At 48.0% G+C, this 25,209-nt stretch overlaps 1 protein-coding gene across 1 annotated transcript in view; it reads left to right on the top strand.

Moving 5' to 3' along the window:
• Positions 1–25,209, top strand: part of LOC114485043 (serine/threonine-protein kinase WNK2-like) — a gene marked incomplete at its 3' end in the record, with an annotated part of 67,454 nt that overhangs the window by 19,184 nt on the left and 23,061 nt on the right. Inside the window, exons 2-3 of the mRNA XM_028485397.1 lie at positions 21,780–21,952; positions 22,186–22,406. Of these exons, the coding sequence (XP_028341198.1) occupies positions 21,780–21,952; positions 22,186–22,406 (394 nt within the window). The remainder of the gene's footprint in view (positions 1–21,779; positions 21,953–22,185; positions 22,407–25,209) is intronic.

Raw genomic sequence — 25,209 nt, 5'->3', positions numbered from 1 at the left:
GAACATCCCAATTGTTATTGCTGACTTATCATCATGGAAATTCCAAATAGGACAGAAAAGTAGACTAACAAACCTCATCCCACCCTGAATTATTACCACGAGTCTCCTGTACTTTATCTTCTCAAATAAACTCCCAAGTGCAGACCTAGGGGGTTAGACCTGCCCAGATCTCTGGGGGGACCTCAGTTGCCATCCCTGACAGGCAGGACCCTAGTTCCCCCCAGCTCCCACAGAGGGTCTCGTCTCCCATTAAGCAACACAGTAAGTGCTCAGTGCACACTTAGGGGGATTGGACTGGTCCCTCTTCTTTGCCCCCTGGAGGAGATGGGGCTCAACAGGAAGAAGCATTCAGCATTTGTGGGTTTTACAGAATCAGGAATTCTGTCTCCAGTGAGTGCGTTCAGTGCAAACCCAAAGCTGTTTATAGAACAGATGCCAAAGGGAGCATTTGAAATAAACGCCATGGTAACCTCACTCTAGGGAGGAAAATAGCCTTGCAGTAAGCATTGCTGCTGCCCAGAACAGGGTCCGGGGGTGTAGCCGGTGAGTGCTTTTTGTTTTTAGTTTCATGAAGTTCAGCAGATTGCAGAGAATGGGGGAAACAGAGGGAAGGAAGAAAAAAGTCCCTGTGCCCTCCTCCCTGAACGCAGCCCCCATTCTCATTGGCTGTTTTGTTCTCACTGTGTGAATTTTATTAAATCCCAGCCTGGTGCTTTTCACCCTTGCCTGTCTCACCACTTTCCTCAGTGATCGGGGTTTGTAACTGCCCCGTGGACCACATGACCCACATCACCGCTGCCAGGCCTGTCCTGGGATGTCTGGTTATTTCTCGAAATTATAAATAACCATCCAGTGAAGAATTCCAGACACACACACAGGCATCGTGGTTTTGGATGACTTCCCTGGGGGGGAGCACAAGAGTGAGAGTCCCAGGTGGGAGCTGCAGGGCTCGAGACAGGCTGTGGGTGCGCTTCCTGGATTGCGGTGCCTGCTGGCATGAGCAACTGAAAATGGAGTTTTTGTGTTAACATTATCTGCCACTTTCGTATGCTGTATTCTCTGAGAAATATTTTAAATACAGTAGAGGAAATAGCTTTTTACAGGGGAGAAACACTCGACTCCTGTCACTGGTCCAAGTGTAAGCACTTGCTCCTGCATGTGTCTCTGCTGCTCCTACCCGTGTCCTTTTGCTTGTGCGCCTTCACACACGTGCAGTCGGGCTGTGCTCAGCACTTGCCTGGCTGCTCAGACGTAGGGTTTGGGGTGCGTTGCTGAGGAGGAGCAGCTCAGAGGAGACAGCTGTGCCTGGCAGAGGCAACAAATCCTGCGCTGCAAGATGCTGAGCGTCCGGCTGTGTGGCCTCGGGCAAGCACCTGCCTCTGATAGTCTAGTGAGGGTGGTATGAGCATTGGGGGTCACCACTGCCCAGTGGCCTTGCAGGGTACCCTTGCCAGGCTTCTTCCTGGGTCAGGGATCAGAGGGAGGATGGTTGCAAAGAGTTACGAGATGATGGTGACCCCGGCAGAGAAGGCCATGAGCGAATGAGTTGGCTGTGTCCTGTGGTTTACGTTGGCCGAGTATGTACACCTGTCTTAGGCATTTCCTGTGCTGCCAAACCACACAAGGAGGTTCCCCATGTCAGTGGCAAGGAAGCTGATGGGGCTGGTTCATGTGGGTCACGTGATACCTAAGCCCTGGCCCTGACCTAGGGAGTTGTGGGTGCCTTGCGGCACAGCGAGGGAGGAGCCCATGTGTGGTCTGAGGAGTGAAGGGTGCTGAAGGTCACTGAAGAGCACTGTCACTTTCTCAAGGCTCTGGGCTCTGGTGGGGAGGGGAGTTGTGCTTGTGCTGTGAGGATGGTGGAGTTGGGTAGAGTCAGGGCTCTGACCCACGTACCTGGGTGGGCAGGCCCCGTGGCCAGGTGGCTGACGTGCTGACTGCTCTGGACACTGTCCCTCATGGGGAGTGGCATCCCCACCTCTCCCTGCCATCTCTCCACACTGTGATGTTCCTGCCTATGTATTTGGGGAGAACCAGGGGTCTGGGGGAGGTGGAGCTGTTTGTGCTCCTGGGGCCGGGTAAAGAGACTCTGGAGTGAGTGCATCTGGGATGGGTGTGGGGGAGGCCAGGTGCCACATGATCCTGTGCTGGTGGCTGTGGTACTTGCCACAGCCTGGGTGCTGACTGGGGCAGGCTGTCTGGGAAGGGGTATGAGCAGGACTTGGTTATCTGCAGAGCAGCCCTGGGAAGGGTGAGCTGGAGGGTGAACTTCGGGAACTCACCCTGCTCTCTGCTTGTGCATGTATCCTGGGTTCTTTCAGGCCTCCCTACCTGGAGTGACGTTTGCACCCCACTCTGAGATCTGTCCGTCTTCTGCAGCCATGCTTCACCCATGTCAACCATGTTCCCAGGAGCCCGCACACACCTGGAGGCAACAGGAGCCAGGTTGGCTGGGTGTCGCGTTCTGACCTGCTGCTTGTGGAGGTGTTGAGCTTCTCTGAGCCTCAGCTTCCTCTTCTGTAAAATGGGGGCAGCACCGACTTGCATGGCTCATAGGGTTGAGCACCAAAGGCAGGGGTCTTGTCTTAAGGTCACCTTAGTGAGCCCAGCGTGTGGCTGTACAGCAGGTCATGGCTGTTGGTAAATGTTTGCCTGAGGGAGGGATAGATGCAGTTGTGGAGGAGGTGGAGGCATTTCTTCACCCATCAGGGTGTAAGTGACAAGGAGAGAGACTCACTGACACCAGCTTTCCTGACCCTGAGTTCACAGGGTGTCAGACCTCAGAGTTTCGCTCCTGGGCCTCAGGAGCCTTTCCAGCTGTTGGAGGTGAGACATAACAGGTGGAGGCAGAGAAGCCCTTGTGGGATGCCAGACATGGCATCTGTACCTCTCGGTCGTGAAATGGGGAAGTGGCTTTACCATCCCCTGGGGAGCAAACCCTCCTACAGAAAGGAGCTAGTGCCCCACTGAGCACTAGCTCTGCATTGGATTTGGGATTCTGTTCTGATCTTGGGAAGACCATACCATCGTCCCATAGGTTACTGGGGCCACAAAGATGGTTGTCTTTTGCAGGTATGCCCTGGGGAGACCTGGGCTATAGGGCTGGATAACCCAGGAGGGCAGGATGGAGGGTGACAGAGAGCAGGATAATTGGGGTGGTGTGCTTATTTCACCTGTCATTTCATTTTACTTCATTTCACTGTGTATTTGTAATTTTTGGTCATTATTTCATTGCATACTTGTGTATCCACATAGTGGTAATTTTAACAACTGAGGTGTGGTTTCAGGTGTGTCTGCCTTGTTATTGGACGAACCAATCGTAGAGCTCTGGGCTTTGGGCAGTTTAGAGTTTGTACTTAGAAAGTTTGTTATGCATTCTTTTCTAAGTTTTTTAGTAGTCCAACTAGAGATTACAACAATGTGTCCTTGGTTATTAAAGCCTGGTATGAATTAGAACTTCTACCACATCCTGGGCAAGGCAGGGGTCTTGGAACATGGAATTTCATCTACCCACCCCTGCCTACCTTTTGTGATACTGTGTCTAAGATTTTCCTGTGTGTTTGAATTTGCAGGAGGTTTGTTTTGCTGCAATGTGCCCTGGTGTGATTTTCCTTGTATTTAACCTGGTTAGGGTTTATAGTACTTACTGAATCAATGTCTGGATGTCTTGTTTCAGTTTTGGAAAACTTTGGGCTGTTATTTTATACATATTCCTTTTGTTCCATTCTTTATGCCCTCTTGTTCCAGAACCCCATTTATGCATAGGTTGGACCTTTTCACTGTGTTCTATGAGTTTTTTAAAATCCTGTTTCCTGTATTGTCCATCCATTTGCCTCCATGTTACTCTCTATATTTTGTACTCACCTAGTTTCCAGTTTGCTGATCCTGTCTTTAGCTGTGTCTAACGTGCTGTTAAACCCATATATTGAGTCCCCAGTTTCATTTCTTGGTTTTAGCTTCCATTTGATTCCTATTCCATAGATTTTAGTTCTGGTGAAATTATCTGTCTCACTATTTTCTTAACCACACTAATCAGGATTTTACAGTCTGTGTCTAATAACTATAATATTTGGGTCCTCTTGTAGTTCATTGCCATTGTCTTTTTCTCTCGGTTTTCTCTCATTTGGCTTTGTCTCCTAGTCTGCCTGGCTATTTCAGATTTATGTGTTTAAAACTTATGGAGGTATTTGAGGGAGGTTGTGGGTGATTTTGTCTTTCTCTAGAGAAGATTTACTTTTGTTCCCAGAAGCAGTTAGAATTAGAGGAGATCATGTTAATCCAGTCTGAAATTGAGCTGATTCAAAGCTGAGCTTCAGCCTTTGTGAGGGCTGCTGTGTTCCATTTTATCCATTTTCCTAGCACTTTGTCCTCCTGGGGGGACTAGACTAAAGCCTGGGTGTTCGCTGAGGCCTCTCTTCCTCAGCAGTCCCTGTCAGACTGCTGAAGCTCTGCCCAGCCTTTCAGTGTCTAGTCTACTGCATAGTGCTGATGCTCTAAGGCAGAGCAGCACTGGTCCTACAGAAATGTATTGTGAGCCATATGTGTAATACATAGTTTAATAGCCACATTAAAAGTGTAAAAAGAGCATGTGTAGAGTTAATTTTTTTTTTTTTTTTTTTGTGGTACGTGGGCCTCTCACTGCCGTGGCCTCTCCCGTTGCGGAGCACAGGCTCCAGACACGCAGGCTCAGCGGCCATGGCTCACGGGCCCAGCCGCTCCGTGGCATGTGGGATCCTCCCGGATCAGGGCACGAACCCGTGTCCCCTGCATCGGCAGGCAGACTCTCAACCACTGCGCCACCAGGGAAGCCCTAGAGTTAATTTTAATAATATATTTTCCTTAACTCAATGTACCAAAAATATCTTTTTAACATGTACAGTTGACCTTTGAACAACATGGGTTTGAACTGCGTGGGTTCACTTAATACATGGATTTTCCCCCACTAAATACATGCCACAGTATTACATGATCTGTGGTTGGTTGAATCCATGGATGTGGAACCATGAATATGGAGGGCCAACTGTAAATTTGTATGTAGATTTTCAACTGTGTGGAGGGTCAGTGCCCACAGCCCCCATATTGTTCAAGGGGTAGCCCTAATTAATATAAGATTATTAACGAGACTTAAAAAATTCCTTTTAAAAATGCTATGTCTTAGAAATCTAGTGTATATCTTACACTTAGATTACATCTCAGTTTGGACCAGCCACATGTCAAGTGCTCATAGCCACATGTGGCTTGTAGCTATTGTCTTAGGACACACGACTCTAGGGGAGAATGTGCTGAATGTGGGGCTCCCTTCTCTTCAGAGGAGTCAGACCCAGACCTTATTGCTCATTTCACATGCATGTGCCTGCTGTCTTGTTTTGATTGTGTCCCCAGGGCTTTTGCTGCCATCTTGGGGAGGAACCAAGGATTTGGTTCACAGGATTGGGGCAGATGGGAGCCACTGGGCTTTCCTTCATTCCAGACGACGCTGAACCTCTGTGGTCCTCTGTGGCCTTGATCGCATGCATTGTCCATCTGTCAGTGCCTCCCCCCACCTCGTGTTCTGGTGCAGCACCTGGCCCAGAGGGACAGCCCCAGCTTCTTGTCCTGCATCCCTGGTACAGTGTCTGGCCCAGAGGGACATCCCCCTGCCCTGTACCCTGGAGCAGTGCCTGGCCCAGAGGGACACCATGGATGTTTCAGTCCTGGGAGCATGTTCACTCAGCAGACACTAGCCTGAGGCCATCTGTCTGCAGCCTTGCCCGTGAGGTCATCTTACCTCTGTTGGTCAGATTACTTGGGCTGCCCAGGGCCTCTGGACAGGAGAGGAGTGAGTCTGGGCCACTTTTTTCTGGGGTGGGGCTTAGAGGACTTGGCTGGATGGGGCCTTCTGCAGTAGGAGGCACTGGGTTCTCCCTCCTCTCTGCTCCTGAGCAGCCAGCGCTGCAGGTCTGCAGGTTACCAGGCTTGGAGGTGTGTGGGGGAGGATAAATACTTTTTACTTTCTGGTGGAGTGTCCATAGCATTCAGCAGATTGTTACAAGGACCCTGCACCCCACTGCTACCCTAGAGTGCCCCAGCCACAGGGGAACCCTGTACAGGAAGTGGGGCCAACGAGGAGGCCCCAGAGGAGTGACTGGTCAACAACCCAGCCCTGGTGTCGGGCAGTGTTTGCTGTCCTGCCCGCTCCTCCCCACAGGCGCTGTCCTTGGTTGAGGTGTTCATCTCGGCTGACGCACGTCCATGGTGCGTCCATATCTATCTTTAGGTGTCTCTGTGGAGAAGTGGCCGGGGTGGGGCCAGCCCTTCCTAGAAACCAGACTCGTGGTGTGGTCAGGTGTATGGGTGGCTGCCGCCCAGCCTCTGCCTGCTGGGCATTGGGGCCACCTCAGGCTAGTGCTCTTTGGTTGGGAGGTTGTAGGGGAGCCAGGGCTGATGCAGGGAGTGGCCAGTGGGATTTCTCTTGCTAGCCCCCATGCTCACCAGCCTCCTGTTTGCATTTCACGCCATGATGACCCACTGCTCTGGCCCAGAGTCCCAGGGTTAGAGCAGATGTTCCTCTGAGAAAAGCAAAGCCTTCCCTCCTCTCCCTTGGCTGCCATCGTCCTGCATGGGTCTGCTGCCCTGGCCTCCTGGTTTCCCTTGCCCCACTGCCCTGTTCTCCCTTGTCCGCCTGCTTCTAGGAGAGAACGGACCTGAGTTTGGTACCACCCCCACTAGATCTCCATCCTTTCCCATTGTATGGAGGGGGAATAAGTGCGGTGAGACCACAGCTGTAGAGTCAAGACCCCATGGCCAGGCCAGGAGGGACTAGATGGACCATGGAGGGCTGACTCCCCAGGCCTTGCCAGGGAGGCCTGCTCTAGGCCGCTGTGACGGGAGGAAGTGTGTCTCGGCCTTGGCCATCTGTCATTACCTGGGACTATCTGCGGGCTGGTTCAGGTCTGTCTGTGGCCCGTGTGAGGCCTGAGGTCCCATAAAAGGTTTTGTGGGGTGGAGGGCTTGGGGGTGGGTACTGCAGGAAGGCTCGGGCCTGCCCAGCGAGTTCCTGCTCTTGGGGATGCTGGTGGGCTGTGGCTGTGTCCCTGATCAGGTGCTGCCTACCCCCCCACCCCAGCCTGTCTGCTCTCTCAGAGATATCCCCCATCCCCCATCCAGTCCTCTTCCTCTGTTCAGCTCCTTTCCTCCACCTGTCCCTACCAAGTGTGGCAGCTCCCGCTGGCTTCTCACCATGGCCTGGTCTGTGTCCTGTGATGAGGAGGGTGGGTGGGCCTGGGGTGGGTGGGGTCCTGTAACTTGCCCATGACCCAGAGCCTGGGGTGGGGCATGGGGCAGAGGCCTCCACCCCAGGGGTGCCCAGCACAAAGGGCCTGTCCCAAAACTGACCCACTGTGTTCATGCCAGGGATAGGGGCTTCCTAAAGGGTAGGCAGGGGTCACCCCCCACCCACCCTGGACCTCACCTCTGACCCTGCCCAGAGTAAAAAGTAATGCTAGACCCTAGTGAGGGTCTGGGGATGGGGATCCCACAGACGGGGTGACACAATCTATGTCCACAGAAATGGAGGAGGCCCTGATGGGGCTGCCAGCTGGTCCTGAAGAACTGCTCTGTGCTGGAACCATAACTGCTCCCTCACCCCATCTGCTGGCTGATGTGAACCAGAGATGAACAGAACTGATGCTGGCTCAGCCTCAGTCGAGTGATAATTAAGGTTCACCAATGGAGAACGTGTGAAGTGATAGGGAAAAGGCTCCACCTGGCTCAGTAAGATCTGCGTGTTCAGTCACGTTTGTTATCTGTTTGATCAACTATGCACTACTCTTTTGTAATAATAACGCAGTGCAGAAGACAAACGTTTGGCCCTCAAAGCAGTGTGACCGGGCTTCCCTGGTGGCGCAGTGGTTGCGCGTCCGCCTGCCGATGCAGGGGAACCGGGTTCGCGCCCCGGTTTGGGAGGATCCCACATGCCGCGGAGCGGCTGGGCCCGTGAGCCATGGCCGCTGAGCCTGCGCGTCCGGAGCCTGTGCTCCGCAACGGGAGAGACCACAACAGTGTGAGGCCCGCGTACCACAAAAAAAAAAAAAAAAAAGCAGTATGACCATAGGAAATAAAAACCCTAAATTCCAACATGCATCATTTTATGACAGACAAGTGTGGCCAGGTGATCAATAAAGACTTTCAGGAAAAACTGTATTATATTAGGTTTGTGGAGTGGAAATAAGAATCTGCACTTGTGTATTTTTATAATATAGCTGGAAGACCATGAAGTTCCATGGAACCATTTCATATAGCATTAAAATAATAACAGTATTTACCGTATGCTGGAGATGATGTCCTTTATAGCTACTTAAACTTATGACATAGTTGGATCCCAGCTCACACGTGGTGAAGGCACCTAGTTTTACATAGTCCTTCTATGGGAGGCAGAAGGGGTGGGGCCCAGTGGGGCCCTTGCTGCTGCTGGTGGCTCTGCATTTTGTGGGAAGGGCAGTGGCCCAGGTGGCCTTAGAAGAGCAAAGGCCCTTAATTTTGAGTCATTTGTGCACCTAAATCTACCGCCCCACACCAAAGAAGATAGTATTATTTATGAAAGCAATGAGGGGCCGGATGGTGATGTGCATGTTTCCTTCTCAGGGAATTACAAGCTTGTTGGCACCCATGACAAAGACGGTATGAGTGTTGGAGTGTCTGACCCTCCCTGACCTGTGTGTCCCCTGAGATTTTACTCTCAGCCCGTGCCCAGTGGGATCTTCCTTTTTCTGTGACTCCATAGACCCTTCATGTTGGGTCTGCGCTTCCTCAGAAGTGGGATACCATCTTAAGGCAGCGGTAGGAGGACTTTCCACTTTAATAATGATGCCTTTATTTTATTTTATTTTAGTTTATCTTTTATTTATTTATTTTTTTTTAATTTTTTCAGAAGCAAAGGAAAACTGTATTCTTTGATCAAAGAATGGAGAGGTGGGAGCTTGTGCTCTAGAGTACACGCTCTCTGATGCCTTTGTTTTAAAACGAATAGAAAAAGCATACTTCCCTATTCTGTGAGTTCACATATTTTATTGCTTAGATGTGGCTAAGGAGAGCACTTGAGTTTAAAAGAAGTGAATTTATTTTTAAAACTACAGTAAGTGGGGGCCTTCAAGAAGGCAGAGGAGTAAGACGGGGAGATCACCTTCCTCCCAACAAATACATCAAAAATACATATACATGTGGAACAACTCCTACAGAACACCTACTGAACTCTGACACGAGACCTCAGACTTCCCGAAAGGAAAGAAGCTCCCCACGTACCTGGGCAGGGCAAAAGAAAAAAGAAAAAACAGAGACAAAAGAATAGGGACGGGACCTGCTCCTCTGGGAGGGAGCTGTGAAGGAGGAAAAGTTTCCACACACTAGGAAGCCCTTCCAATGGTGGGGGTGGGTGGGGAAGCTTTGGAGCCAGGGAGGAGAGCATAGCAGTAGGGGTGCAGAGGGCAAAGCAGAGAGATTCCCGCACAGAGGATCAGTGCTGACCAGCACCCACCAGCCTGAGAGGCTTGTCTGCTCACCTGCCAGGGTTGGAGGGGGCTGGGAGCTGAGGCTTGGGCTTCGGAGGTCAGATCCCAGGGAGAGGACTGGGGTTGGCTGCGTGAACACAGACTGAAGGGGGGTAGTGCGCAACAGCTAGCCAGGAGGGAGTCCGGGAAAAAGTCTGGACCTGCCTAAGAGGCAAGACACCATTGTTTCAGGGTACGACAGGAGAGGGGATTCAGAGCACCGCCTTAAATGAGCTCCAGAGATGGGCGCGAGCTGTGGCTATCAGCTCGCACCCCAGAGACGGGCATGAAACGCTAACGCTGCTGCTGCAGCCACTAAGAATCCTGTGTGCAAGCGCAGGTCACTATCCACACCTCCCCTCCCGGGAGCCTGTGCAGCCCGCCACTGCCAGGCTTCCGTGATCCAGAGACAACTTCCCTGGGAGAACACATGGCGCGCCTCAGGCTGTTGCAACGTCATGCTGGCCTCTGCTGCCGCAGGGTCGCCAGCATTCCAATTATAACTACTGTACCCCTCCCTCTCCCCGGCATGAGTGAGCAAGAGCCCCCTAATCAGTCGCTGCTTTAACCCCTTCCTGTCTGGGTGGGGAACAGATGCCTGAGGGTGACCTACAAGCAGAGGTGGGGCCAAAACCAAAGCTGAACCCCAGGAGCTGTGTGAACAAAGAAGAGAAATGGAAATTTCTCCACGCAGCCTCAGGAGCAGTGGATTAAATCCCACAGTCAACTTTATGTACCCTGCATCTGTGGAATACCTGAATTTTTTTTTATTTTAAGAATTTAAAAAATTTGTAAAATCTTATTTTTATTTTTAAATTTATTATTTCTTTTTCTTTCCTTTCTTCTCCCTTTTCTTCTGAGCCGTGCGGCTGACAGGGTCTTGGTGCTCTGGCCTGGTGTAAGGCCTGAGCCTCTGAGGTGGGAGAGCCGAGTTCAGGACATTGGACCACCAAAGACCTCCCAGCCCCACATAATATAAATTAGCGAGAGCTCTCTCAGAGATCTCCATCTCAATGCTAAGACCCAGCTCTACCTAACAGCCAGCAAGCTCCAGTGCTAGACGCCCCATGCCAAACAACGAGCAAGACAGGAACACAGCCCCACCCATTAGCAGAGAGGCTGCCTAAAATCATACTAAGTTCACAGACACCCCAAAACACACCACTGGACGTGGCCCTGCCCACCAGAAAGACAAGATCCAGCACCACCCACCAGAACACAGGCACCAGTCCCCTCCACCAGAAAGCCTACACAAGCCACTGAACCAACCTTACCCACTGGGGGCAGACACCAAAAACAATGGGCAGTATGAACCTGCAGCCTGTGAAAAGGAGACCCCCAAACACTGTATGTTAAGCAAAATGAGAAGACAGAGAAATACGCAGCATATGAAGGAGCAAGGTAAAAACCCACCAGACAAAACAAATGAAGAGGAAATAGGCAGTCTACCAGGCCAAACAAATGAAGAGGAAATAGGCAGAATTCAGAGTAATGATAGTAAAGATGATCCAAAATCTTGGATGTAGAATGCAGAAAATACAAGAAAAGTTTAACAAGGACCTAGAAGAACTAAAGAGGAATGATGAACAACACAATAAATGAAATTAAAAATTCTCTAGAAGGAATCAATAGCAGAATAACTGAGGCAGGAGAACGGTTAAGTGAACTGGAAGATAAAATAGTGGAAATAACCACCACAGAGCAAAATAAAGAAAAAAGAATGAAAAGAATTGAGGACAATCTCAGAGACCTCTAGGACAACAGTAAACGCACTAACATTCAAATTATAGGGGTCCCAGAAGACGAAGAGAAAAAGAAAGCGTCTGAGAAAATATTTGAAGACATTATAGTCAAAAACTTCCCTAACATGGGAAAGGAAATAGTCAGTCAAGTCCAGGAAGCACAGAGAGTCCCATACAGGATAAATCCAAGGAGAAACATGCCAAGACACATATTAATCAAACTATCAAAAATTAAATACAAAGAAAAGATACTAAAAACAGCAAGGAAAAGCAACAAATAACATACAAGGGAATCCCCCTAAGGTTAACAGCCGCTCTTTCAGCAGAAACTCTGCAAGCCAGAAGGGAGTGGCAGGACATATTTAAAGTGATGAAAGAGAAAAACCTTCAACCAAGATTACTCTACCCAGCAAGGATATCATTCCAATTCGTCAGAGAAATTAAAACCTTTAGAGACAAGCAAAAGCTATGAGAATTCAGCACCAGCAAATCAGCTTTACAACAAATGCTAAAGGAATTTCTCTAGGCAGGAAACACAAGAGAAGGAAAAGACCTACAAAAACAAACCCAAAACAATTAAGAAAGTGATAATAGGAGCATGCATATCGATAATTACCTTAAATGGAAATGGATTAAATGCTCCAACCAAAAGACATAGACTGGCTGAATGGATACAAAAACAAGACCCGTATATAGGCTGTCTACAGGAGACCCACTTTGGACCTAGGGACACATACAGACTGAAAGTAAGGGGATGGAAAAAGATATTCCATGCAAATGGAAATCAAAAGAAAGTTGGAGTAGCAATTCTCATATGAGACAAAATAAACTTTAAAATAAAGACTATTACAAGAGGCAAAGAAGGACACTACATAATGATCAAGGGATCAATCCAAGAAGAATATATTACAATTGTAAATATTTATGCACCCAACATAGGAGCACCTCAATACATAAGGTAATGCTAATAGCCATAAAAGGGCAAGTCAATGCTCCAACCAAAAGACATAGACTGGCTGAATGGATACAAAAACAAGACCCGTATATAGGCTGTCTACAGGAGACCCACTTTGGACCTAGGGACACATACAGACTGAAAGTAAGGGGATGGAAAAAGATATTCCATGCAAATGGAAATCAAAAGAAAGTTGGAGTAGCAATTCTCATATGAGACAAAATAAACTTTAAAATAAAGACTATTACAAGAGGCAAAGAAGGACACTACATAATGATCAAGGGATCAATCCAAGAAGAATATATTACAATTGTAAATATTTATGCACCCAACATAGGAGCACCTCAATACATAAGGTAATGCTAATAGCCATAAAAGGGCAAGTCGACAGTAACACAATCATAGTAGGGGACTTTAACACCCAACATTCACCAATGGACAGAGCATCCAAAATGAAAATAAATAAGGAAACACAAGCTTTAAATGACACATTAAACAAGTTTGACTTAATTGTTATTTATAGGACTTTCCATCCAAAAACAGCAGAATACACTTTCTTCTCAAGTGCTCGTGGAACACTGTCCATGATAGATCATATCTTGGGTCACAAATCAAGCCTTGGTAAATTTAAGAAAATTGAAATCATATCAGGTATCTTTTCCGACCACAATGCTGTGAGACTAGATATCAATTACAGGAAAAAAAAACTGTAAAAACAAACACATGAAAAAAAAACAAACAAACACATGGAGGCTAAACAATATGCTACTAAATAACCAAGCGATCACTGAAGAAATCAAAGAGGAAATAAAAAAATACCTAGAAACAAATGACAATGAAAACACTACGGCCCAAAACCTGTGGGATGCAGCAAAAGCAGTTCTAAGAGGGAAGTTTATAGCAATACAATCCTACCTTAAGAAACAAGAAACATCTCAAATAAATAAACTAACCATACACCTAAAGCAATTAGAGAAAGAAGAACAAAAAAACCCCAAAGTTAGCAGAAGGAAAGAAATGATAAAGTTCAGAACAGGAATAAATGAAAAAGAAATGAAGGAAACAATAGCAAAGATCAGTAAACTAAAAGCTGGTTCTTTGAGAAGATAAACAAAATTTATAAACCTTTAGCCAGACTCATCAGGAAAAAAAGGGAGAAGACTCAAATCAACAGAAGTAGAAATGAAATAGAAGTAACAACTGACATTGCAGAAATACGAAGAATCATGAGAGATTACTGCAAGCAACCATATGCCAATAAAATGGTTAACCTGGAAGAAATGAACCAATTCTTAGAAAAGCACAACCTTCCGAGACTGAACCAGGTAGAAATAGAAAACATAAACAGACCAATCACAAGCACTGAAATTGAAACGGCGATTAAAAATCTTCCAACAAAGAAAAGCCCAGGACCAGATGGCTTCACAGGTGAATTCTATCAAACATTTAGAGAAGAGCTAACACCTATCCTTCTCAAACTCTTCCAAAATATAGCAGAGGGAAGAACACTCGCAAACTCATTCTACGAGGCCACCATCAACCTGATACCAAAACCAGGCAAAGATGTCACAAAAAAAGAAAACTACAGGCCAACATCACTGATGAACATAGGTACAAAAATCGTCAACAAAATACTAGCAAACAGAATCCAACAGCACATTAAAAGGATCATACACCTGGCTTCCCTGGTGGCGCAGTGGTTAAGAATCTGCCGGCCAATGCAAGGGACATGGGTTTGAGCCCTGGCCCTGGAAGATCCCCCATGACATGGAGCAACTAAGCCTGTGTGCCACACCAACTGAAGTCTGCGCGCCCAGAGCCCGTGCTCTGCAACAAGAAAAGCCATGACAATGAGAATCCCTCACACCACAACGAAGAGTAGCCCCCGCTCACCGCAACTAGAGAAAGCTCGCGCACATCAATGAAGACACAACACAGCCAAAAATTAATTAATTAATTAATTAAAAAAAAGAAAAAGGATCATACACCATGATCAAGTGGGTTTTATCCCAGGAATGCAAGGATTCTTCAATATATGCAAATCTATCAATGTGATACACCATATTAACAAATTGAAGGATAAAAACCATATGATAATCTCAATAGATGCAGGAAAAGCTTTCGAGAAAATTCAACACCCATTTATGTTAAAAACTCTCCAGAAAGTAGGCATTGAGGGAATTTACCTCAACATAATAAAGGCTATATATGACAAACCCACAGCCAACATCTTTCTCAGTGGTGAAGAACTGAAACCATTCCCTCTTAAGATCAGGAGAAAGACAAGGTTGTCCACTCTCACCACTGTTATTCAACATAATTTTGGAAGTTTTAGCCACAGCAATCAGAGAAGAAAAAAATAAAAGGAATCCAAATTGGAGAAGAAGAAGTAAAGCTGTCACTGTTTGCAGATGACATGATACTATACATAGAGAATCCTAAAGGTGCTACCAGAAAACTACTAGAGCTAATCAATGAACTTGGTAAAGTAGCAGTATACAAAATTAATGCACAGAAATCTCTTGCATTCCTATGCACTAATGATGAAAAATGTGAAAGAGAAATTAAGGAAACACTCCCGTAAAAAAATAAAGAATAAAAAGAATAAAATACCTAGGAATAAGCCTACCTAGGGAAACAAAGGACCTGTATGCAGAAAACTATAAGACATTGATCAAAGAAATTAAAGTTGATAGAAGAATCAATTAGAAGAATCAATATTGTGAAAATGACTATATTACCCAAAGAAATCTACAGATTCAATGCAATCCCTATCAAATTACCAATGGCATTGGGAAAGAAAAACGGAGCTGGAGGAATCAGGCTCCCTGACTTCAGACTACATACAAAGCTACAGTAATCAAGATAGTATGGTATCTCCAAAATATACAAACAGCTCATGCAGCTCAATATCAAAAAGAACAAACAACCCAATGCAAAAATAGTCAGAAGCACAAAAATAAACTCAAAATGGATTAAAGACCTAAATGTAAGCTCAGACAGTATAAAACTCCCAGAGGAAATTATAGGAAGAACCCTCTTTGACATATATCACAGCAAGATCCTTTCTGACCCACCTCCTAGAGAAATGGAAATAAAATCAAAAATAAACAAATTGGACGGAATGAAACTTAAACGCTTTTGCACAGCAAAGGAAACCATAAAAAAGACGAAAAGACAGCCCTCAGAATGGGAGAAAATATTTGCAAGCGAAGCAACTGAAAAAGGATTAATCTCCAAAATATACAAACAGCTCATGCAGCTCAATATCAAAAAGAACAAACAACCCAATGCAAAAATAGTCAGAAGGCCTACATAGACATTTCTCCAAAGAAGATATACAGATTGCCAACAAACACATGAAAGGATGCTCAACATCACTAATCATTAGAGAAATGCAAGTCAAAACCCCAATGAGGTATCGCCTCACACCAGTCAGAATGGCCATCATCAAAAAATCTACAAAAAAAAAAAAAAGTACAAACAATAAATGCTGGAGAGGGTATGGAGAAAAGGGAACCCTCTTGCATGTTCGTGGCAATGTAAATTGATACAGCCACTATGGAGAACAGTATGGAGGTTCCTTAAAAAAACTAAAAATAGAACTACCATATGACCCAGCAATCCCACTACTGGGCATATACCCTGAGAAAACCATCTGAGAAAACCATAATTCAGAAAGAGTCATGTACCACAATGTTCATTGCAGCACTATTTACAATAGCCAGGACATGAAAGCAACCTAAATGTCCCTCAACAGTTGAATGGATAAAGAAGATGTGGCACATACATACAATGGAATATTACTCAGCCATAAAAAGAAACAAAATTGAGTTGTTTGTAGTGAGGTGGCTGGACCTAGAGTCTGTCATACTGAGTGCAGTAAGTCAGCAAGAGAAAAACAAATACCATATGCTAACACATATACATGGAATTATATTAAAAAAATTGTTCTGATGAACCTAGGGGCGGGACAGGAGTAAAGATGTAGACGTAGAGAATGGACCTGAGGACACGGGGAGGGGGAAGGGTAAGCTGGGACGAAGTGAGAGAAGAGCATTGACCTATATACACTACCAAATCTAAAACTGGTAGCTAGTGGAAAGCATCCGCATAGCACAGAGAGATCAGCCTGGTGCTTTGTGACCACCTAGAGGAGTGTTATAGGGAGGGTGGAAGGGAGATGCAAGAGGGTGGGGATATGGGGGTATATGTATACATATAGCTGATTCACTTTGTTGTACAGCAGAAATTAACACAACATTGTCAAGCAATCATACTCCAATAAAGATGTTAAATTTAAAAAATAAAATAAAATAACCTTTATCTTCCAGTAAAACCACACTAAATATTAGAGGGAACAGGTCACAACCCAAAGCATGAGATATTACCCTCTGTCCAGAGCTCTCCTTTGCTCACCTGGTGGAGCTCAGCTCTTGAGAGAGGTCAGGATATCCGCAGTGAGCCACCTGCCTGCTGTCCCTGCAGCCACCAGCCCCTGTGCTGACGTAAACCACAATCAGCCCACTCTTCCTGGGACCTCACTCCCTCATACAGGATGCTTCTTCCTGGGATCCCTACCCTACCAGTGCCCTAGGTAGGTGGAGGCTGCCCTTCTCCCCAAGCCATGGGGGTGTTCTCTGGCTCAGGGGTGCCCCTAGCTGCCCCACCCACCTATCCCTTTCCTCTGTTTTTTGGTGTAGTGTAATTGTATATTTATCTGTTGCCTGCCACTCCCTTACCCCCTGAGATTGTCCACAGCCCTTTCCTGCATGCCCAGAGCTTCAGTGACCATCTGGTGACTGAGAGAGGTACATGACCCTCTCCAGAAGCAGAACTTGGGGGACCAAGCATCCTCTTCTTCTCCACTGACATCTCCACTCCCTGTGCACCTACCTGGACCCCAGACTCTGTGCCTTCTCTCTGCTTCTTGGTGAAACAGTGGTGAGGAATGGGCCAGCTCTGCAGCAGGTTGAGCCTGGGTCAAATCCTCTAGACTTGGGAAGGCTCTTCCCACCAATGGAATCCAGAGCCTAGAGTGTGCTGAGACACTAGGCAGGGCCAGTGACCCCCCAACCTTGGGCCCACTCTGTCCCCAGAGCCCCTGTCCTGGAGTGATTCCCTGTACATGGGACTGTTCTCAACAAAGACCCTTGAGGCTTTCTTTTGTTTTATGACCAAATGGGGTTGGAGAGAGGTCCAGGTTTTCACCCCCAGGACTTTGGCTGTTCTGGTCATTCTCTCCCTGCTACTCATGTCCCGTCTCTGTACTGTGCGTGTGGATCCTGCCTTTCTCTGGCAGGACTCAGGGCCGTCGGGCAGCTCTGCTCATCATGGGGTTGGTTAGGGTTTGCCTGGCGAAAGGAGATGGTCACAGAATCCCCTGCGAGCAGACGGTGTGGCCATCTGGGTCTAATGGCTTCAGCCTTCACTGGTGGTGGTGTTGGGCAGAGCTGGTCCCTGGGTGGCCTGGGAGGGCCTGTCGGACCCAGGGCTTTCTTCCTCTAACCACCTTGGCCACCCATCCTTCCTGTCCCCACTCCGAGAGTGCCATCCGTGACTGGCTGGACCTTTTCTCTATAGGCGACAAGAGCCAGCATTGTCCCAGAATGCTTTTATCCTTTATAATCTGATTCACTCTCACTATCTTTACCCAATAAATAATTTATCAATAATTTATCCACCACCAGGGACCTGGCGGGAGGGAGGCCGGTCTAAGGGAACTCACCTGCCTGTGTGGTGGGGTGAACTGTCCCATAGCGATACTATGTGAGCAGCCAGAGCCCACCACTCAACACCAGACCTCAAGAACAACCTGTCTCTGGCAGGATTTGGGGTTCTCTAAGGGATCAGGTGCTCTCTTCCTATCCTGATTTATGACTTGAGCCCCCAGCACATCAATTACTGAATTTACCCCATAAAGAGTGATGATGCATCAGTCACTGGGGTGGTCCTGCCTCCATGGAGTCACTGAGCTAAAGGGGCCAGCCAGCAATCAACAAACAGTGAAAAGGACCCCGGCCAGCTCTGAGAGGGGAACGTTGGGCAGCACACTGCAGCGGCTCTGGGCAGTTCTCTGAGGACATGCCAACTGACCTTTTAAATTATCAAGCAGTGTGTCACCTAGTTAAAAATAGCACAGTGGCTTAGAACATAAAATAAGGTCTGCTCCCTCCCACCTCCACACCCAGCCCAACTCCAAGAGGCGCTGTCATTAAAGAGCTGACTTTTGTGTTATACTCAAGTCTTGGATTTATCCTCTTTAGCTGGCATCTAAAAACGAAAACTATAGCATATGCAGGGCACATATGTTAGCTTTGTTATTTATAACATGAACCTTTTGCTCCCAACTATAATATAATGAAATCTTTAACTTTGCTGTTGGTTGATGCTGAAATATTGGCAGAAACAATTTTTATTATAACTATAAATAATCCTGTGAGTTTCCTCTAGAATCAGTGACTAGACCATTGGAAGGTCTAGTAACTGAAATATAACTGAAGTGTCATCGCCCAAAGCTATCTGTTAGGGCAGGGAGCGGCACAGTGGGGCAACCCCACGTCCTTTCTGGTTTCCTTCACCTGGTGCAGCCAAGTTCAGTCGTCCATTGTGGGCCAGCAGAGTTGGCTTCACCGAGTTCCCTTCTGTGTTGTTCTGTGTTTTGCAGAAACACTTCCAGTAGCTGTTTCACCTAGGGTGCTGGGAAGTAACCTTTGGGTTCTCGAGTGTCTGAGAATAAGTCTTTGGGCCTCGTGGTTTGATGTCCCTTTGGCTGGTGATAGAATTCCAGGTTTGAGCCGGCACATTGAGGATGTTGCCAGTGTTGCCGGTGAGACTGGATGCCTGTCTGGGTGTTCCTCAGCAGGTAGAACTTGATCTCAGTCTTTGGGAATCTCACTTTTGCTGGAATGAGACTGGAGATGGATCATTTTTCATTTACTCTGACCTGGCCTCGGCACATGCTTTTATTCTAAATAGTTCTTTTAGCTCAGGGAAATGCTATTCTGCTATCTTCCTCCTTCCTGATATCTGTTTTCTGCTCTTATAACTCCTGTTCCTTGTTGTTAGGACTTCCAGCTGGTTCTTTCGTGTCTTTTGATGTTTTTCTTCTATTTCTCTCATTTGGTTTTCAGATGCTTTCTCTTTATTTTTTACATTTGAAAAATGGAGGTATAACTTACACATAATGAAACACAGATCTTAAGTGTATAGCTGATGAGCTTTGACAGATGCATTCGAAGGTGTAACCCTTGTCCTCTGTTATAATGTAGAGTGTTCCCGTCGCCCCCCACACACCCCCAGGTTCTCAGCTCCTGCATCTTCCCCCACCAAAGAGGCAAGCCCTTGTTCTGGTTTCAACCCCACGTGTGAGTTCTGCCTTTTCTGGAGTTTGGGAGATATTATGAATGGAGCTGCTCTCAATCCTTTGTTTTGGGGTGGTTACCTTGGAGGGGAGTGGCTGGATCTAGAGCCAGGGGTGAACCTGCCAAGGGCTCACTGAGGCTTGTGAGCTGCTCTCAGATGCCCAGTGGTTGGAATGATCCATCTTTTTATTTTAGCTTTTCTGGTGGGTGTGAAGTGGTATCTTGTGCTTGTAATTGGCATTTTCCTGGTGACTCATGATGCTGAGCATGTTTTCATATGCTTATTGACCATTTCTGCATCTTCTTTTGTGACTTTGCTGTTCATGTCTTTATTGTTGAGATATGGGAGTTCCATCTGTATTCTAGATGTAACTCCCATGTCAAATACACATATTGAGAATACGTTGGTGGCTTGACTTATTTTCTAAAACAAAGCATCACCTTTGATGAGTAGAACAAGTTTCCATGTTATTGTCTTGGTTAAATGGTTATTTTTTTGTATTTAGTGTTTCATTAGATTACAGAATATCTTATTCTTAAAATATGGAGCTTTAATTTGCAAAAGCTCTTCCTTGATTGTTTCTTTTTAAGTAGAAGCTGCTCTTATTTATGTGTGTCAGCCTCTTGGATCTTTATGAGGACATGAACTAGATTTTATTTTTGAAGTTGCTTTTGTCCCTGAATTATTTGTTTTTCTGGGATCAGTCTTGGTATATCTTTGCTCTGTTGGTGATTATGCTGTCCAGTCCCACTTGTGCGTGGAGTGTCTGATGAGGGTTTGTTGGGGTGGGCCTGGCAGGAGGGAGAATGCCTAATGGGCACAGTGCCACTTGGGATAGAATTCCTTAACCAGCTGATCTCGTCATGATTCCAGGGCCCTCCTCTTTGAATTGGTTGGAGTCTGGCTTGATGTCCTCTGAGGTCTTTCAAAGGACCCGAGGGGTTTTGGCCTGTGATTTTTTCAGCTCTGATTTCTTCCTCCATTTGTCCAGATTTATCCATTTCTGTCTTCCTAGAACTCCTCAAAACTTGACGTTTTGTGTTCATTTGTATTTATGTTTCTTTCTGAGAGTCCTCCTGGTGGGAGGGTGAAGGCGTAGGCTTTGTGGGCTGATTGGGCCGTGATGGAGGTGACACTGGGGGTACACACTCAGGCTTAGGGAGAAGGCCGTGCTGGGGTCCCTAGAGGTAAGATTCATCCATGAGTTGAAGTTGAGAACAACAGAGCTCTGAGTGCTCTCAGGTGGGAATCCTTTGGAAGGTTTTAGGAAGGGAAGGGCCAGGATCTAGGCTGCAGGGGCAGGATGAGGCAGGGGCAGGATGAGGCAGGGGGCAGGGTTGGTGATGGGTGGGGGTCAGGGAAATGCTGGAGCAGATGGGGTGGGGACAAACAAGGTGCTTGCGGTGTTGGAATGTGCTGCAGATGTCAGTGGTCTTCCTCCAGAGATGTGGCCGGAGCACACTTATGGGCGACACCCCAGAGGTGGCTCCTAGTACTTTGATGGTGGTGTTATAGTCCCCCACTTAAACTTAAGGTCCAGCTTAGTGCTCAAGGTGCAGGTGTTCCCAGGCCCCAGGAAGTGTGTCTGCCATGTCCTCTAGCACTGACGCAGGCATGGCTGGGACTCTGCTCTTCTCTGTTTTTGTCTCCTGTCTCTTGTCAGCATCTCCTGATTTTCTGGTTGTCATCTGCTGTGGTTGTGAACGTATTCTCAGTTATGTGTAAATTAGAAGTAAACGGATGCTTCTTTCTTTTAATAATACTCAGTAAGTAGGTGTGGAGGGAGCAAGGTTTCAGAGCTGTTTTTAGGGGAAAAACTCATGAGTTTTGCAGTGTGGGTTTTGAGGTGTCTCTGGCTCCCGGAGACCATTTTGCCTCAGCCCTTCTTGAGCAAGGAGGAGCTCATTCAGGGTCAATGAGTCTTCAGGGTCTGATGTTCCAGATGTTGGAGAACCAGGAGCAACTTGTGTTGGCTTTCTAAGTCAGGCCTGCTCTGCTCTCTGTGGATAAAGAGGGGAAGGACTTGGGTCAGACTTCCCTCGACCCTAGATGTCTAGTCCTTTCCATCTGCTGTGCTCTGTGTGTAAGGAGACGAGTGAGTGGCCTGGCAGATTCCTGGCCCAGGCTCCCTGGAAGGCCTCTGCCTGAGGCTGCGCGGGGTGTCCCTCTCAGCCTGTGTGTGTTTCTCCCTAGGACCGGAAGTTCACCAAACTGGAGAGACAGCGGTTCAAGGAAGAGGCTGAGATGCTGAAGGGCCTGCAGCACCCCAACATTGTGCGCTACTATGACTTCTGGGAGTCCAGTGCCAGGGGGAAGCGGTGCATCGTGCTGGTGACTGAACTGATGACCTCGGGGACGCTGAAGACGTGAGCGTGCCACCTGCCCAGCCAGCCGGGGCCTCGGGGTGGGCTTGACCCAAGGCTCAAGAGTCACGATGGCTGAGGCCCCAGGCCTCCTATCTGCTTGGGGTGGTCCTGGCTGGTGTGGCCAGCACCCCTCTCTCAGAAGTGCCCCTGTTTGGGTGATAAATACACAGCCCCCAGCAATTGGAAGCCCCTTCCCCACACGAGCTGTCGGTGAGCCGCACCCCCACCCACAGGTACCTGAAGCGGTTCAAGGTGATGAAGCCCAAGGTCCTGCGCAGCTGGTGCCGGCAGATCCTGAAGGGCCTGCTGTTCCTGCACACCAGGACGCCCCCCATCATCCACCGGGACCTCAAGTGCGACAACATCTTTATCACCGGACCCACAGGGTCTGTGAAGATTGGCGACTTGGGCCTGGCCACCCTCAAGAGAGCATCCTTTGCCAAGAGTGTGATAGGTAAGCCCGTCTCCAGGGTACCTCCTCACCCCTCGGGGTCACCGTCCTGCAAGAGTGAGGTGTGCTAGTTCTGTTCCCTTCCTGTGCCCCTCTGCCAGGCTGCAGCCCTGGATGCCCTGTGAGTCCCTTGGCTCTGTCCCTTGGGTGGTGAGGCCGACTGGCACCAAGGGGCTGTTAGTGCTGTGGGTACTTGGGAGTGGGAAGGAGGTCCAGAGGACAGAGGGATGTGGGGACTTTGTGGTCAGTGAGGCTGGAGCTGGCTTCAGTGGGCTGGGGGGTGGATAGGGTGCCCCAGGGCCTGAGGCCCACAGAAGGGAGCCCTTGGGGTACTTTGGGGCACGGAGTGAGCGTGTGGGGCATGGGGGCTGAGGGATTCCATGTGGATGGCAGTTTGCTGGCCATTCCTGCCTCTGCATTTCTTGTCTGAGAAGCCACTCTGTTGCTGTACTTGCCATGAGGAGATGGTCTGCAGCTCGTGCCGGCCCCGTGTGGGGTCCTGGTGTGGTCCTGATACACAGTGGGCACTATGTGTCCACCAGGCCCGGTGGGAGCCCCTCCGGGCTTTGCAAAGAGAGTGCGTGGAGGGACTGTGGGGCAGCCATTTACGGGGTTCAAGATGTCTGGAAAATGCCAGTGTGCTGCAGGGTCAGGTGGCTCCAGGATGTGGCTCTGGAAGCCTGGATCAGGTGGGATTGGGAGAGGCTCTCCTGCATGCCATGATGTGAGGGCTTCTTCCCACATAAGCAGAATGAGAGCGTGATTCAGGGCTTTGCGAGTTCATGGTTTTGCTGTATGGTTGGAGACAGAACTTGACCTGTTTGTGGAAAATGAAACCGGTGGGAATTTGGAAACTTCTCTGGCAAGGTAGTGGGTTTGGAATGTGACATCTGGGGCAGGATGGCCACTGGGGGTGTCCTGTGGACATGGGGCTTCCGGCTGAACAGGGAAGCTGAGTGGTAGGGCAAGGGTTGACCCAGGCCTCAGTTCCCTATCTGTGAAATAGGTGGATCAGGTGAGGGTCTAGCTGTGGGGCACACCCCCAGGCCTGTGAGCTGCTGGAGGTTTCCAGGCAGGTTTTGCAGATTTGGCCTTGGAAGTGGGGGTTTCCTTGGTGCCTCTTTTCCTCTTGGAAATGGACTTTCCAGTTGTTGGGGTGAGATGAAGCCTGGGTGTTTCCAGGAGGCACAGTGAGCCCCACAAAGGGTGCCTGATTTCATGAGGCTCCCCGGTCACCCCCCCTTTTGCTCAGCCAGAGCCCACGAGGCTCCACAGTCATTGTAAGTGGGGGCTGATTAACGCATCTAAATAGGCCCTGGACAGCAAGGCCCTGGCCTCAGCAAGGGGCCTCAGCTGAGTGGGGTGGGTCTGTGGTCAGGTGAGGGATCCCCCAGGATGATGCTTTCCCCTCCATGCTGTGTCCAGGGTAACTGAGGGGTGGTTGATGCTGTGGACCCATTCTGGGTGCAGCCGTCAGAGAGTTTTTGTGCAGATAAGACGTAGCCCACTTGAGGCATCTGGGTGGCAGCCTCCCAGATGCTACCCTTGACCCTTGTGGCGTTTGTCCCTGAGGGCCACTTGGATCTGATGCTGTCATGGTGTGCTCTCACTGCGTTTGTGCTGGGTCCTGAGTAGGTGGAGGTGAAGTGGGCGCAGTCCTTCCTGCAGGTGTTCACAGCCATGGAGGCTGGGATGTGGGGGATGCAGGGCCATGGGGCTGAGGAGGTGTGCCCAGAGGTCCCTGGAGAGAGAGACAGGTGTGCGTGTGTGCCAGCACACACACATTCTTCTTAACATTTAGATTTAAATGGCTACATTGTAAGGAAAGAGAAAAAGGTTCAGTGTCTGTGGCCCAAGCACATGTGCAGAATTGGCATCCCCCACCATCCCAGATTGGAGCTGGGGCCCACACACACCCACTGCCCACCCTACCCCGCCCAAAGCCAGGACATCTGGGGCCCTTGGGGTATTTCTTGTAAAGCAGCATTCCTGGTTCCCAGGGGTCTCAGAAGAGACTGAGCTGGGTGATTGGGAGTCCTGACCAGGTGAGTGGGGTCCCCCCAGGCCAGCTCAGCTCCCAGCTTCTTGCCAGCAGCCCTGAAGCTCCTTTCTCCCTCTTCCCCTATAGATGGATATAGCCAAGTGCAAAAAATTTTCAGTACAGTCGTGTGGTTCAAAAGCCCAAAAGGATGAAAAATTCCTTGTGCAAGGTCCCTTGAACTCCTGTTTTCTCTCTGCTCGTCATTATTTCTGATGGGATCTTCCAGAATTCTTTATGCGTGTGTGTAAATCATAACATAGATTCTTGTTTTTCCCATTTTTTACCCAAACTGTTAACTTTTTAAATTAAACATATAGTACATCTTAAATTGAAATTATAGGTAAAGGAGAAAAAATTAAGATCACCCTTAATCTTTCTGCATCCCAGGCCCCCCCACAACCCCCATGCTTTTTAACCCAATAGTTTGTGCTGTTTTGCATCTGCTTTTTAAAAAAACTGGAACATTTTGAGAATCTTCCAAAGTCTACAAAGATGGAGAAGTGAAAATTAAAAGCAGCCTTATTGAAACTGATGGCCCCTTTTCTTTGCATTCAGCTTGACAGATGCTCAACTGGACCTATTTTAATAAAAGGAGTTTGTGATTTTTAAAGCAAATGTTTGTTACAAGAAAAATTAAAAACACCAGACTAGTGTAACTAAAGGAGAAATCAGCCGTAACCCCACCTCCTAGATGAGTCATTTTGGTCTGTGCTTATTGTTTTATATGGGATGGTCAGCATGCATGTGCAGTCATATATTTGGCTT

Source organism: Physeter macrocephalus, unplaced genomic scaffold (assembly GCF_002837175.3).
Source record: "Physeter macrocephalus isolate SW-GA unplaced genomic scaffold, ASM283717v5 random_386, whole genome shotgun sequence".
NCBI lineage: Eukaryota > Metazoa > Chordata > Mammalia > Artiodactyla > Physeteridae > Physeter > Physeter macrocephalus.
Note: the sequence above shows the minus strand (reverse complement) of the source record. Positions and strands in the feature narration are given on the sequence as shown.